At 41.1% G+C, this 15,426-nt stretch overlaps 2 protein-coding genes across 13 annotated transcripts in view; one reads left to right on the forward strand and one right to left on the reverse strand.

Annotated features, from left to right (window-relative positions):
• nr5a2 (nuclear receptor subfamily 5, group A, member 2) overlaps positions 1–2,683 on the forward strand; it is a 95,123-nt gene extending 92,440 nt beyond the window's left edge. The window contains exon 8 of one of the 2 annotated variants that reach the window (XM_021601246.3): positions 207–2,683. In XM_021601246.3, the coding sequence (XP_021456921.2) occupies positions 207–454 (248 nt within the window). In that variant the 3' untranslated portion in view covers positions 455–2,683. 2 annotated transcript variants of the gene reach the window in all.
• Positions 2,684–4,025: 1,342 nt separating this feature from the next.
• LOC110523998 (adhesion G protein-coupled receptor D2) overlaps positions 4,026–15,426 on the reverse strand; it is a 160,921-nt gene continuing 149,520 nt past the window's right edge. For 8 of the 11 annotated variants that reach the window (XM_090235112.1, XM_021603243.3, XM_090235109.1 and 5 more), the window contains one exon: positions 4,026–4,606. Coding sequence is in view for 4 of the 11 variants with exons in the window: in XM_021603243.3 (XP_021458918.3) it covers positions 4,469–4,606 (138 nt within the window). In the remaining 7 variants the exon portion in view is untranslated. The remainder of the gene's footprint in view (positions 4,607–15,426) is intronic. The other 3 variants (XM_021603244.3, XM_090235119.1, XM_090235110.1) reach the window with 1 other exon arrangement.

A 15,426-nucleotide genomic window follows, 5' to 3' on the forward strand; every position in this document is an offset into this window, starting at 1 on the left:
ATGTCATTAAGAGAAGGTGTACATATGGTGTACTTTTCAGGGCCTAAAATTAGTGTACAGGTATCCTCAACATGTGATATATGAAGGTTTTTATACCCAGCATCTGAGAAATGTTCAATATACGCAAACCGGTGTGTTGATATTGACCATTTCGGTTTCCTTCAAATGCTAACCTCCATTTCCTGTTCCCCCCTCTCTCTTTCCAGACGTGAAGAACCTGGAGAACTTCCACCTGGTGGAAAGCGTCCAGGAGCAGGTGAACGCTGCACTGCTGGACTATGTCATGTGCAACTACCCGCAGCAGACAGACAAGTTTGGTCAGCTGCTCCTGCGGCTGCCTGAGATCCGAGCCATCAGCCTCCAGGCCGAGGAGTACCTGTACTACAAGCACCTGAATGGAGACGTGCCCTGCAACAACCTGCTCATCGAGATGCTACACGCCAAGAGAGCCTGATGAGACTGCAGGCGGGATGCTGGACCCTGAACTAGTTTTTGCAGTTTTGTTTGTTGAGACTCCAGCCCTTACCCGACTCAGAACAAACTCTGCCCATGTTAGAGCTAGACTTTGTGATTCTGGGGCGGGAAGCATCAGTCCTTTTCCTTCATCGTAATGATCAACCATCCTGGCACACAAACAGGAAAAAACACATGCAGAAACTGACACCCACTTACAAATGCTGTGTATGCACACACACACACACACACACACACACACACACACACACACACACACACACACACACACACACACACACACACACACACACACACACACACACACACACACACACACGTTCAAATTCACACAATACGCATATTACATATACACACACACATCCCTTTACTCTAAGACAGGTGTGTCTGGGGCCCTGGGTAAAGCTGTGAGAGACGGTGTAAACTGTACATTGGACTCTGTACATGGGAGATCATTTTTTTCTGCTTTTAATAAAAACACAAACCATCAAGGTGATACAAGGACTAGCAGACTGTAACTAAAGTAACAAACAAGCAAACCATTAGTATTCTGCACCTCCCATACTGTTGAAGGGTTTTGAGCAATGAAGAGTGCCAGCCACCCTATGATATCTGTGGTGAGGGTTTCAGAAGAGAGCAGTGACTTTGGCCAAAGGCGTGTGGGTGGTTCGCTCTCTTTAGACTGGCCCATGCTTTTCAGTGTTGGTACTGTATTAGCTGACTGCATTGGCCAGACCAGAGCACTGTCAGCTGGACAAGAGTCTCTTTAGCCGGCTTCAAAGAAGCTGCATGGCTAACAGGCCGGCAACGAAGAACGGCAACGAAGAACGGCAACGAAGAACTGGTGAAAATGTCAGAACCTGACAGAGACTCGAGTGCAACCCCAGTCACCAAAAAACAGATGAACAAAATTAATTAAAACATGACAGAACAAAAGAAGAGAACAAAAAAACTATTTTTGAAAACATTAGTTTTTTCCTCCTCTTGGTCATTCTGAGGCTCCTCTTTGTAATCCACCCTGTAACCACCCCAAGAGGATCTCATATCAACAATGTTTACCATTTACCTCAGTAAAATGTGTTTTACACACCATAGATAAGTTATTTGAATGTTCTACATGGCTATTTTATGGTTGCATAGACAGATATGGAGTGTGATCCTCCCCCAAAAATATGTATCCCTTTCGTTAGAACTGGAAAGAAAGCATGACTTTAGATTTGAGAAACGCTGCCTTTTGTCCGAACAGACCAAAGCCTGCTGCAGAACAACATCAAACAAAAAAAGTAACAAAACCTTAAGTATCAGTATTATACATTTGTGATGTCACAGTTATTGTGAGTCTTGCCTTATTTCATTACGATGCTAGCTAACCGTGCAGATGTGAATGAAAATATGTACAAATATATATATAAAGTATTACTGTAAAAAAATAAAAACAAGAATAATTCAAGTGGTGTTTACATTCAAGCGGTCCTGTGGGAGATAACTGTGACAAGGCAAATTGCAAAGCAATGATTTCCTAAAAAAAACTAAAAACACAAAATTGATTCCTCTGGTTTGCTTTCTTTGGCGTGTACAGTGTTGAACTTTTTTCTTTGTTTCTTTGACCAGTACTTAATTATGTCGTGAGACACTAAAATCAAAAAGGAATCTCACTTAAAACATTTAATTTCTAACAGTTTTTCTGTTGGCATTCAAAAAATGTGCATATTGTGTTAGAGTTCAGTTTCAGACACTTGCTTTATTTAGAATTGTTTTTCGATGTTCTAGCTTTCAATGTATGTCACTGGTTACGCTTAAAAATGAAAATAATTTATTGCGTCTTGGGGCTCTATTCAATTCGTAGGGCTGAAGATCCGCTTCATAGCACAAATGAAATTAAAGGCAACGTTCCAGCGGTCACGGTAAATGCTGCATATGTAGGCTCAATCTGAAATGACCTTTCAATTTTAACGCAGAACTTCCGCAATACTTTGGCGATACAGATTGAATCCAGCCCTGGGTTTTGTTCTTGTGTGTTATAAGCGCAAGGTGACAAGGCCAAATATATTTGTTTACTGTTGCATGTTTTTTTTAAATGTATTGATGCAGTTCAGGAACAAAACAATTATCTTAGAAATTATCAATATCATTTTTTTTTTTTTATTACATGTCTATGGGATTCTGAGCTGTAAATTGGAAAAAAATATAAGTATTGTATTTAAGTTAATGGGTGTGATTGTTACTGTCCTTGCATCAGTTGTTTCTTGTCATTGAATTTCAACTAGCTTCACATTTCAGCCCTGTTTGTTTGATACCAAAGACTGCATCTGTCCCGTGAGCTGTGGTTACCTGTGATGTGTTATAACTGAATGAACAAACAGTCGTCCCCCCCCCACAGCCATCCAGAAGTTTGCCATTCTGTAATGTCCTTTTGTGGAATTACATTGTTGTCTTACACAAATAAGGCCCCAAACATTTGCGATATATATATATATATATATATATATATATATATATATATATATATATATACATACATACATACACACACACACACACATATATATATATATATATATATATATCAGTCCGCCTGTCTACATTTTGTAAGTCATCTATGTCAAAACGGATCAAGGGCTCGATTCAATCAGTAGCGCTGAAGACCTGCGCTACAGCGCAATAGAAATGTAAAGGCATTATTCCCGCATTCGCGGAGACTGCATTCACGGTAAACGCTGCATATGTCAGCTGAATCGGAACCTTCAAATTTCAATTGCGCTACAGCGCTGCTCTTCAGCGTTATGGATTGTGTTGAATCACAATTATTTTTTACAGCATTGAACCTGTGCTCGTTCCTTCCCTTATAATGTACACTTCAAAACCATCACATCATCCACTTCACATTCGTCTGTGATTCAAAAATATTTTTTGTATCTTCAGTACATACATTTCTGCTTTTGTAAATGTTAGTGGTTGGTTAAATAATTGATTCAGTATCCATTCTGAACAGTGCGTTTTATTAAAGACGGAAAAAAGCTATTTTGGCTAAATTTTTGGCTTTAAACCCCATAAAGTATTGTACTTTCTATTCTCGTCCCCTGCTTAGCTATGGAAGCAAATTCATGCCAAAACAAATACAAATGTTGTTGCGATAGACGTTATTACGAAATGCGATGCACTATGGTGAAAAAACCCCACTGATATCGAAAAATAGTCACAAAAAAACGTTTTTATTTTGGCATGAATCCACTACCGTACTTAAGTGTGTGTATTTAATGACAATCTCTATCAGTCCCCCATCTCATTCTGTGTGTTCTGGTAAAGTTCTACAGCTGCCTTGGAAGTCCTCAAACACTCTCTCTCTCACACTCAGAAACACACTCACATACCATACCCCCCCATACTGACACTATGTCCTGCCACTTCCTGTTCTGGGGAGTTTCTTTCAAAGCTGATGGACTTTTTCTTCATATTTCAATAAATAATTATATGCCAACACCGCTTTGCTGTCACTTCCTGCAGGTGACTCTACCGTTCATTCATTTTTACACAGAGTAATATTAATTCAATCAGAATGCAACATGGTTCATTTAATGGGGAGGTTTTTAGTTGCATTCCCGGTCATTTTAAGCAAATATGCACCTTTATGTACAGTGAAAATGATTATCTTAACAGTGAAGAGTACTGTATGTTTATTTTAAACACATTTTTGGGTGGAGACATTGAAATCACTATTCCATACTACTTGGTAAAAGAAAGTGCTGCCCTATTCTTTCGATATATGCATTTATACGGCCTTGAATTCTATTATCGTTTGTTACCTAATTAACAACACGTACGTCGTTCAACAAAACATTACAAAAAGTACCAAATTAAATGACATACTGTACAGAGACCATGTGGAATCTCAAAAAATATATAAAAATTAACACCACCTCAAGAGACAAGCAGACAAAGAAGAAAAACAACAGCAAAATGACAGAGCGATAATGAGGGCCACAGATGGGTTCGTCTAAATATACAAGGCTGTAGGTTTTCTGGGGGTTAGGGTTTCGGGGAGGGAGAAACAAGACGTGAGCTCGACGTCCATCATGGGTACGTGAAGGCTACATCCACCTAGCATGGCCTCCATGGCTTTGGGAGGGTTGTCCTGTCAAAAGAGGAAGAAGGCACAGTGAGTGGTGTGAGTGTGTGTGTATGTGTGTGGTTAAAGGGAAAATCCACACCAAAAAAATCCACTTTTTTTTTTTTTTTTTTCTTCCACTGTTGATACGGCCTTATTTTTTTTGTGCCATTTTACAAGATGCACTTTGCGTCAACTTGATGATGTGGCCGGTGAGGCTTTGCTTCTTGAAAGTCCAATATCATAAAAACTTGACTTCTGACATGCAAAACATTTTGTGACTGTATCAACAGTAGACTAATTAAAAAAATACCAAAAGATAGTTTGAGTGGATTTTCCCTTTAAGACACAGTTTAAAAAAAAAGTACCCCTTACGCAGAAATTTACATATCTTTGTATACACATAAAGATACATTAATAACATTCACTAAATTATACTATTGTCATTATTAAAATGACCCATGTTGTATTAGCACGTCATACATTGCAGTGCAATCTGACTGACGATTCCATGCGTCGCTATTCAATTCTATCCGTCCCAATCAAATATACACATGAAATATTTATTAGTAGCTGTGGTTATAGTAATATTATTATTATTATTATCATTAGTACAATGAAATTGCACATGCTGGTCAAAAAGCACCTGTCTACTACCCCCCCTTACTACTATGCAAACTAACTAACTCCCAGCTTTGCTTGCAGTGCTTGTTCTCTCTACTGTCTGTAAATGTATTAAACCTTTTTTCACTCCCTGTGAATTTTTATAAATAATGTATATACATTTATACACAGGCACTAACAAGGGCAGCCTCAGGTAAAAAGACTCACAAATGTATGCTACTCGCATCCCTGAAGGTAGCAGTAGCAAAAACTCTAAGCGCCAACTCTAAGACAGGAAAAAATAAACAAATGAGTAGATAGCCAAAAGCAACAAAAAGAAACAACTTCCCTCTCTCTAACACGCACACACACCACTGTCAGTTTCTAACAAGTGTCCCTCCCACCCTCAATGTCGAAACACCCCGGAGTTGTATCTATGCTCAACCACTTAAGATTATGGCACCACATCATGCACGTTGGCTAGTTCTTCTCATATGTTCAACCAGAAGGGGCCGCAAGGAGAAAGGACTTGGACTTCCTCCAAAGAGCGAGAGATGACGCCACTCAAACAGAAGAGAGACATTTGAATTAGACAGGGAGGGGTGAAAAATCCAGAGCAGTCACCTGGTCCTGCTTTCCCCAGCCTCCTCTATCTACCCTGGAGGCCCACAGGGCAGCCAAGTCACAACGTTAACAGGAGGGCTCCGTTCTCGCTGTGTTACGCCACCCGCGTGGTATATCGCACTCTGCCCTGCCATGAAAAAGCCCCACAGTGGCATGGTCTACTAGTTGGTACATATGCAGTTTAGTGGATGTGTTAGCGCATAGTATAGTGGTGGCATGAGTTTCTCACAGTGTTCTGTTGATGACAGAGAATTCACACGTTAGATAAATACATTACTTTTAGTACAATTGGATATCTTTGCGAGAAAAGTGCCTTAAAGGGGCCATCTGCAGTTGCTACATCCATAAATTAATGATAATGTAACCATTGATTCTTGAAGAATATAACTTAGAAATGCCTCATGAGCTTAGTTCAATAGTTGTACCCCATCAGAACCCAAAATATAAGCTTGTTATTTTGATGTCATGGATGGTCACTCCTCCTCATCCATAGCTCTGTCTAGGAATTTGAGAGTGGTTGCATTTCTTCAGCCTAAGCTTTCTACCGAAACAGTTGCAGGGAGACCTTCTATTGTTTCAACTGCAGATTGCCCCTTAAAAGCTGCACTCTGTCGTAGCATTACAAGTCAGATACAAAATCGTGTCTCAAAGCAAACGTCAAAAAACTGTCATTCGATTAACACCAATCAGCACCCATGAACCCCCCCCCACCTCCAAAACAAAGTTGCAGGCAGCAATGTAAAACAGCATTACAGTACTGCTCCTCTAAGTGAACAATCATGTCAGAAGCATTTTCTGAGTTACATATACTGTACCAGAAAACCACCAGATACAGTATATCTGGTAGAGGCTTTAATGTTTAAAAGCAAATCTCATTGAATACCAGAAAGAGGCCAAAAATGTCAGAACTCATCTGAGGACCAATTAGCCAAGTTTACGAGAAACACCGACTGCGGCTTATTGTTAGCAGCCCTTTAGACACACACAAAAAAAAGGTACGACTTAAATTAATAGGCCAACGTTTGAATAGGATTGCGCTGATTGTTATGCAAAACCTTCACCTTAAGAAGCAAATATGGCGGGTTTTGAAATGGAATGGACCGAAGGACACGGCCTATTCATTTATATGCATGCATAATACATAAATAAGCATTAAGTAGGAACACTACAGCATTAAGCTGTGTTTTTCTTATTATACTTATTAGTCATTAAGTCGAATAAAGGGAAAGGAAAAACGGATACAGGCTTTTTTTTTTTAAGCACCTGAACCTCTCTTTCACCATTCCATTAATTGCCTGGACAATGGCGTAGTATCGGATGGAGATTTTTCAATTTCAGAAAATTGAGGAGCATGCATTCAGTCCTGTTCATGTCATACCGGCACTTAAATCCGACATGAAAAATAACTCAAGGTTACATTCAATTGAAAGCCCCAGCCAATGAGCACTTCAGAAATCCATTTAGAGTTAGAGACGGATAGAACATCGAATTCAAATGGCCAAAGTCAAAGTCTTTCCGAAAACTAGTTTTCTCCTCGTTTGCCTCACTCCTTTGTAAGAGACATGAAACTCTTCACATGTAGGCACCAATAATTAATCACACCAGGCCTCAGACAAGTGCCTGTGGACAATACCGGCCGTGGTGGGAATCTGACCTTTGCTTCGCCAATGGCGAGAAGAGTGCCGCGAGAAGAAAAATATATGTAACGATGAAATAAGTGACAAATTGAAAACTGTGACATCTTAACATTCATGCTTTCAACAACTCATGTTGTTGAACTCCTTTTTATATCGAATCAACACTTTTCAACACACACTGCCCCAATAGATTTTTTTCCACACTAATTAAAAATCGAGGAGACTCTTGAAAATACATTGATTTAGTGCATCAAATATAGACATCAAACCATACCATTACAACATTAGAACAGAGCTGTAACTCTACTGAGGAGATTGATTAACCTAAACAGGTTAATCCTTACACTGATCATTTCAGATGCATTGTGTGTGGAAGGACATTGAGCCATCATAGCCATTTTTAACTAAGAGCCCCTGTTTAGTTGGGAAATGTGCCTTTGTCAGGTGAAAATAGACTGTGCTGTGAAGACAACATTTGATGAATCAGCATGGGGATGCCACTCAAGGTCACATCTGCCAGCTTATTGGAGAGTGAAACACAGACACACACACAAACAAAAACACGAATGCACACACACACAAACATGCAAACCCACAGACACATACACGTACACTAACACACACACGCACAGAGAAAAAGGGAAACAAACAGTCACACTGGACACACACATTATCACAGACACAAAAAAATAACATGACATGTCATATGAATGGAGGTAACCAGTTTCAGCACAGAAAAACTTGCTGATTGACTCACTGACACTAGAAACACGCATCTCCCTTTCCCATCCTATAGCGCGTATGTACACACACACATATCCCCCCACACCATACCACCCACCCACACAAAGAGGCACACAAACACACCCACCTACCACCCCTGGTGGGGGAAGTGAACTTTGAGGGAACCCAGTGCTGCAGCTCTGGCCTGAGCAGGCCTCTGTCTCCTGTGGCTCCCTGCAGCCTTGAATTGTGACCCACTGATGGAGGGCTGAGGAAATAACACAGACCAGCAGGCAGGGGAGGGGAGGGGAGGGGAGCGGAGAGAGAGCGAGCAGGCCAAGCACGGTTCACACTAAAACACACTGCACCTTAAATCAAACCCAATACACAGACCTAGATGTGGCAGATCAGTCTATATGTTTGGCATGACAATGAACATAGGAGTTGGCTACACGGCACAAACTGATCTGGGGCCAGGCTAACTCCAACACATACCTGCTAGAGATTGTAGATAAACCACTCCCAACAGAGCCTGATCATAGATCTGTTTGTAGGGGAGAGTGGGGTAAGTTGTGCAAAAGGGTTAGTTAAACCACCAATTGTTTCTAGGAAACCATACACAAAAAGAACCATGTGACCAAATATTTTGGAAGAAGTTATCATTTAATACATATTTTAATAGGTTACATATAGCCTTCCATTTGTATGTATATTTTTGCATATTTGATCTGGTCACTAACATAGGCCTACAGAATTGCACCAAGTTCTTGTTTCAAAAGTATCTCCAAGCATCTCGAGTGTTGACCAATGACCAGTCATCAACATTGGCAGAGCATCCAGATTATTGACCGGAAAGCAGTCGTTTAATTTTCTCAAATTGAGCCTGGCAAAAACAGAGTAGCCCACCTACGTTTATATTATCCATATAAAATACCGTTTAGCAATCTGTTACGGGCGCATCCCTGCCTGGTGATTTCATTAATCATTTTCATATTTCAGATATGCCTAGTTTGGGTGGGTTACAATTGTTTACCTCGGTGGTGGATATTGGCTATATGTCTAAAGCTAGCTGTAACGTCGCACTACCTTTAATACTTACGGTATGAAGATGTAACATATTCTGGCAAATGAAATACAATATTTGTGAATAAGCAAAAGTCTATACAGACTGATCATGCTTTCCATCCGATCCTGCAACCTCAACCTCCGCTGCACACAGGTAGACTACATGAACCTACTTACTCTGTACTCCAGAGACGTGATAATGTGACATGATATCCATACTTGCTAATATGAATGACTTTCAGCTAAAAACGCAGGTGTAAAACGCAGTATATTTCTGTATCTTGCGTTTTGGAAGTGCATCACGTTTATGGCTGTAATGACAGACTACATTTGAGCACCGATTGTGCGCGTTCGCAAGGGCATGCACGTGCGCCGGGGTGTCACAAGCTTTGAACCACTCCTTTTTGGGGGTCTTGGTTCAAAAAGTTTGGGAACCACTGAGCTCGTGAACAGATTGATGATTTGATGTACATATTTGCTGTAGGATCTGGGGCAGCGCAAATGTCTAATTGTAGGGAGAGAGAGGATTACCATAATTAAATATGCAGCTCAAAAAAATAATGGTTAATCAGGAATATTAGCTGTTTACTTTGCATGCTCACCAGCAACGGGGCCTTAAGCAACAATTACTAGCATAGGCTTACTGGTCTTTTGGTATGTCAAAATTGCTTGAAATGTATTGTTTACTTACGAAATCCGGAATTTGTTGTAAAGATGAATTATTACATAATCAAAATGTGTTGTAGACATAATTATGAAAATGACTGTCTGGTAGCCTCAATAAATAGACAAAGCTTTGAAGTTGAACAAGCCATTGCATGTATAGATTTTTTTTTACTTGACCTGAGATCTGATTTGAAAAAAAAAAGTGTGACTTGACTCCACTCAACTTGCTTTTAGAACGTACGACTTGGACTTGACCTGACCCATTCTACTTGAGACTCGGACCTTGTGACTTGCTTGTGATTAAAATAATAGTGACTTGGTCCCAACCTCTGCGAATTGGCACATCAAAACAACATCCCTGTCCCAGACAACTGGTCAAAAAATGGAAGGGTAAGTGATATTGAACAGAGATCTATATCTATTCAATACCTATATCATATCCCCATTCCATGAATTAAACATGAACCTACCAGCACCAACACCCACTGTCACAGGACACCATAAACTTACCCAGTCCTTGTGCTCAATTTACCCCATACCGGGGATAAGTTGCACCAAGAGACTACTTTTTTTGGACAAGCTATGTTTTAAAAACTGTTATGTTTACATGAATTCTGATTATTTCCAGGGAGACACCACACCCTGGAATATATGTAGAGATATTTGTTAGTAAGAATACTATATTTCCCTTGGCGTAGTGATGCTGAATGTAAGAAATGTTTCACAATACCCTATTCTCCCCTATGTTTAGAATGACACAGACCATAGGAGTCGGTTATAAGGCACATACTGACCTGGGACCAGATTTTCCTAACACAACCAAACGCAATACAGGAGAAACCTGGTTGAGAAACCACTCCCAACGTAGCCTGGTCCTAGATCTGTTTGTTATGTTTAGAATGAGAACAACCATAATAGTTAGCTATAGAGCACAAACTGATCTAGGACCAGGCTAACTCCAATGCAAACAAACTCCATAGACAGAAACCTGCTGGAGAAACCATTCCAACGTAGCCTGGTCCCAGCCCTTTTTGCATGACAATTAAACAAGGAGTCGTCTATAAGGCCCAAACTGATCTGGAACCAGGCTTACTGCAGATTGAATGGGGACTGGCTGATGTTGAGCTGGAGAATTAACACAGAGCAGGGGAGCAGAAGGGTTCACACCCCAAGTCAAACACCATACACATAATCCTGCTGTGAGAAACTAAAGCAACGCAACCACTCACACAAGTCAACTGGAGGGGTCTGGATTCCATCTACATTCAGTCAACTATACCACCATTTTGAGGAGAAGTGACATTGTTGAGTCAGAAGTCAACAGGAGGGGTCTGGACTCCATCTACATGCTGTCAATTAAGCCGCCATTTTGGACAAAAGTGACATTGTTGAGCTCCAAATGTAAAGTCGTTGCTGTGGTCGCCTCTTGACAGGTACAGTGCCTTGCGAAAGTATTCGGCCCCCTTGAACTTTGCGACCTTTTGCCACATTTCAGGCTTCAAACATAAAGATATAAAACTGTATTTTTTTGTGAAGAATCAACAACAAGTGGGACACAATCATGAAGTGGAACGACATTTATTGGATATTTCAAACTTTTTTAACAAATCAAAAACTGAAAAATTGGCCGTGCAAAATTATTCAGCCCCTTTACTTTCAGTGCAGCAAACTCTCTCCAGAAGTTCAGTGAGGATCTCTGAATGATCCAATGTTGACCTAAATGACTAATGATGATAAATACAATCCACCTGTGTGTAATCAAGGCTCCGTATAAAGGCACCTGCACTGTGATAGTCTCAGAGGTCCGTTAAAAGCGCAGAGAGCATCATGAAGAACAAGGAACACACCAGGCAGGTCCGAGATACTGCTGTGAAGAAGTTTAAAGCCGGATTTGGATACAAAAAGATTTCCCAAGCTTTAAACATCCCAAGGAGCACTGTGCAAGCGATAATATTGAAATGGAAGGAGTATCAGACCACTGCAAATCTACCAAGACCTGGCCGTCCCTCTAAACTTTCAGCTCATACAAGGAGAAGACTGATCAGAGATGCAGCCAAGAGGCCCATGATCACTCTGGATGAACTGCAGAGATCTACAGCTGAGGTGGGAGACTCTGTCCATAGGACAACAATCAGTCGTATATTGCACAAATCTGGCCTTTATGGAAGTGTGGCAAGAAGAAAGCCATTTCTTAAAGATATCCATAAAACGTGTCGTTTAAAGTTTGCCACAAGCCACCTGGGAGACACACCAAACATGTGGAAGAAGGTGCTCTGGTCAGATGAAACCAAAATGGAACTTTTTGGCAACAATGCAAAACGTTATGTTTGGCGTAAAAGCAACACAGCTGAACACACCATCCCTACTGTCAAACATTGTGGTGGCAGCATCATGGTTTGGGCCTGCTTTTCTTCAGCAGGGACAGGGAAGATGGTTAAAATTGATGGGAAGATGGATGGAGCCAAATACAGGACCATTCTGGAAGAAAACCTGATGGAGTCTGCAAAAGACCTGAGACTGGGACGGAGATTTGTCTTCCAACAAGACAATGATCCAAAACATAAAGCAAAATCTACAATGGAATGGTTCAAAAATAAACATATCCAGGTGTTAGAATGGCCAAGTCAAAGTCCAGACCTGAATCCAATCGAGAATCTGTGGAAAGAACTGAAAACTGCTGTTCACAAATGCTCTCCATCCAACCTCACTGAGCTCGAGCTGTTTTGCAAGGAGGAATGGGAAAAAAATGTCAGTCTCTCGATGTGCAAAACTGATAGAGACATACCCCAAGCGACTTACAGCTGTAATCGCATTAAAAGGTGGCGCTACAAAGTATTAACTTAAGGGGGCTGAATAATTTTGCACGCCCAATTTTTCAGTTTTTGATTTGTTAAAAAAGTTTTAAATATCCAATAAATGTCGTTCCACTTCATGATTGTGTCCCACTTGTTGTTGATTCTTCACAAAAAAATACAGTTTTATATCTTTATGTTTGAAGCCTGAAATGTGGCAAAAGGTCGCAAAGTTCAAGGGGGCCGAATACTTTCGCAAGGCACTGTATGTATTAAAAATTAGAATCTATTCTTAATGCACTTGCCTGTATAAATAAAGGTAAAACAAATTAACATTGTCTGGTCTGGTACTTTGAAGTGGGTTATTTTAAGCCACAACCACCACAGCACCTAAATATTGTTTGTCCTTGAGTCAGGAGAGAAGCGTGTTTGACACTTTGTGTGACAAACAAAAACGTGCACAACCTCCCAATCTGGGGGGAAGATGGGAATGGGAGGTATGCCTTGTGTGTGTTTATGTGTCTGGGTGGGTGTGTTTGTGTACGTACGTACCTTTGATTCGTGCCTGCGTGTGTGCGAGGCACCAACCAACACAGAGACACCTTAAGGACAAAGACAAACTGCCACAACACAAACTCCAACAACAATATCTCTCCTTTCATTCCCTCGCTCCTTCGCTCTTCCTTCCTTTCTTCCCATGTCTCTCTCGCGACACAGAACAATGTTTGGCGGGCACTCAGATACAAACAGCTGTTCCTAGCAGCAGCAGATAGGTAGTTGTAATGGGAAACATTGTTTATTTTGGCTGCTGCAAGGTCCCAAGAGGCCCCAAGAAAGAGCCACAGTAAGAGCCCTGGATTCAGGCCCCTGGCGGCAGCCGTACACCATCAGAGGCCCAGGAAAACCACACACTTACACAGAGAAAGCACATCACAGGACCTGTGGACTCATCACAAGGAACTGGCTGTGGGGGGGGGAGGGAGCCCGGGGAATAGGGCTCTGCATCTGTTAGGGTCACGATGGAGAGGAGAGGATAAAAGATGAGGGAAGAAAGGAGGGGAAGGGAAGAGAGGAAAGGGGAAAATAAAGAAAAGAGGAGGAAGAGGGGAGAGGAGAGGTTGGTTGAGTGTGTCGGCAGGGAGCTGCTTCGCGTCACCTTCAGACAACGACAGCCTGTCAAGCTGTCGTTGACCTGTGGAGGATCAAGCACGCTACTCCTGACATAACAATGACGCTGAGGGTGTGTGTGAAAGAGGGTGTGTGTGTCTGTGTCTGAAATACTGGGGATGTCCTCACACTACACTCACAAAATGTGATATAAGGGAGAGCAGAACACTGATTGAAACGCATACTGACAGATACCTTTCCATTGTGTCTTCAACACAGAGATCGATACAAGATTGATGGCAAGAGCATGTTCTGCTAAAACACCTCCAATTGACTGCCATTCAACCCAGTCTCTCTGAGGACTGGCTATGATATTAGACACTGATTCTCCATTCCATTCCAGCCATCTTTCCAAGTCAAGTATGAATGTTAGCGCTGAACCAATGCGGTATAGAGCGGTGTAGAGGCTGGAGTAGGCCTGAGGCAGTACCACCGAGACTAGCAGGTAGATCAGATCAATATCACGTGCAACCAGAGACTGGCTCAGGGCCAGAGGGGCTCCCGAGAGAGAGCGTGAGAGAGAGAGAGAGAGAGAGAGAGAGAGAGAGAGAGAGAGAGAAAGAGAGTAGGGTGGGTGGGTGGTGAGAGTAGAGGGAGATATTGATTTGTATCCTAAATAGTAAGCTGTTTGAGCATGCGAAAAAATAAAGTTTAATAGTATGCAACATTTAAAAAATATACTGAACAAAAATATAAAAGCAATATGAAACCATTTAAAATATTTTACTGAGTTACAGTTTCTATAAGGAAATCAGTCAATTGAAATAAATGCATTATGCCCTAATCTATGGATTTTACATGACTGGGAATACAGATATGCATCTGTTGGTCACATACACTGTTAAAGAAATGGGTCTCACAATGGGCCTCAGGTACTCATCACAGTATCTCTGTGCATTCAAATTGCCATTGATAAAATGCAACTGTGTTTGACATCAGCAAACCGATCGCCCACACAACGCCATACACCTGGGTCTGCTGTTGTGAGGCCGGTTGGACATAGTGTCAAACAGCTCCTGCAGTCAGTATGCCAATTGTACACTCCCTCAAAACTTGAGACATCTATGCCATTGTGTTGTGTGACAAAACTGTACATTTGAGAGTGGACTTACTGTCCCCAGCACAAGGTGCACATGTGTAATGATCATGCTGTTTAATCAGCTTCTTGATATCACAACTGTCAGGTGGATGGATGCTCACTAACAGGGATCTAAACAAATTTGTGCACAAAATGTTAAGAGAAATACGCTTTTTGTAAGTATGGAACATTTCTGGGATCTTTGATTTCAGCTCATGATACATAGGCCCAACACTTGTTGTGTGTAACATGTTGCGTTTATATTTTTGTTCAGTACATATACTTTAAATGCTCTGATGTCATACTAATTTTGGCTTTGACAACAGCTGATCATTACAGTTGAAGTCGGAAGTTTACATACACTTAGGTTGGAGTCATCAGTTTTTCAACCACTCCACACATTTCTTGTTAACAAACTATAGTTTTGACAAGTTGGTTAGGACATCTACTTTGTGCATGACACAAGTAGTTTTTCCAAAAATTGTTTACAGA

The sequence above is a fragment of the Oncorhynchus mykiss genome, chromosome 5 (assembly GCF_057628025.1).
Source record: "Oncorhynchus mykiss isolate SJ-2025 chromosome 5, ASM5762802v1, whole genome shotgun sequence".
Taxonomy (NCBI): Eukaryota; Metazoa; Chordata; class Actinopteri; order Salmoniformes; family Salmonidae; genus Oncorhynchus; species Oncorhynchus mykiss.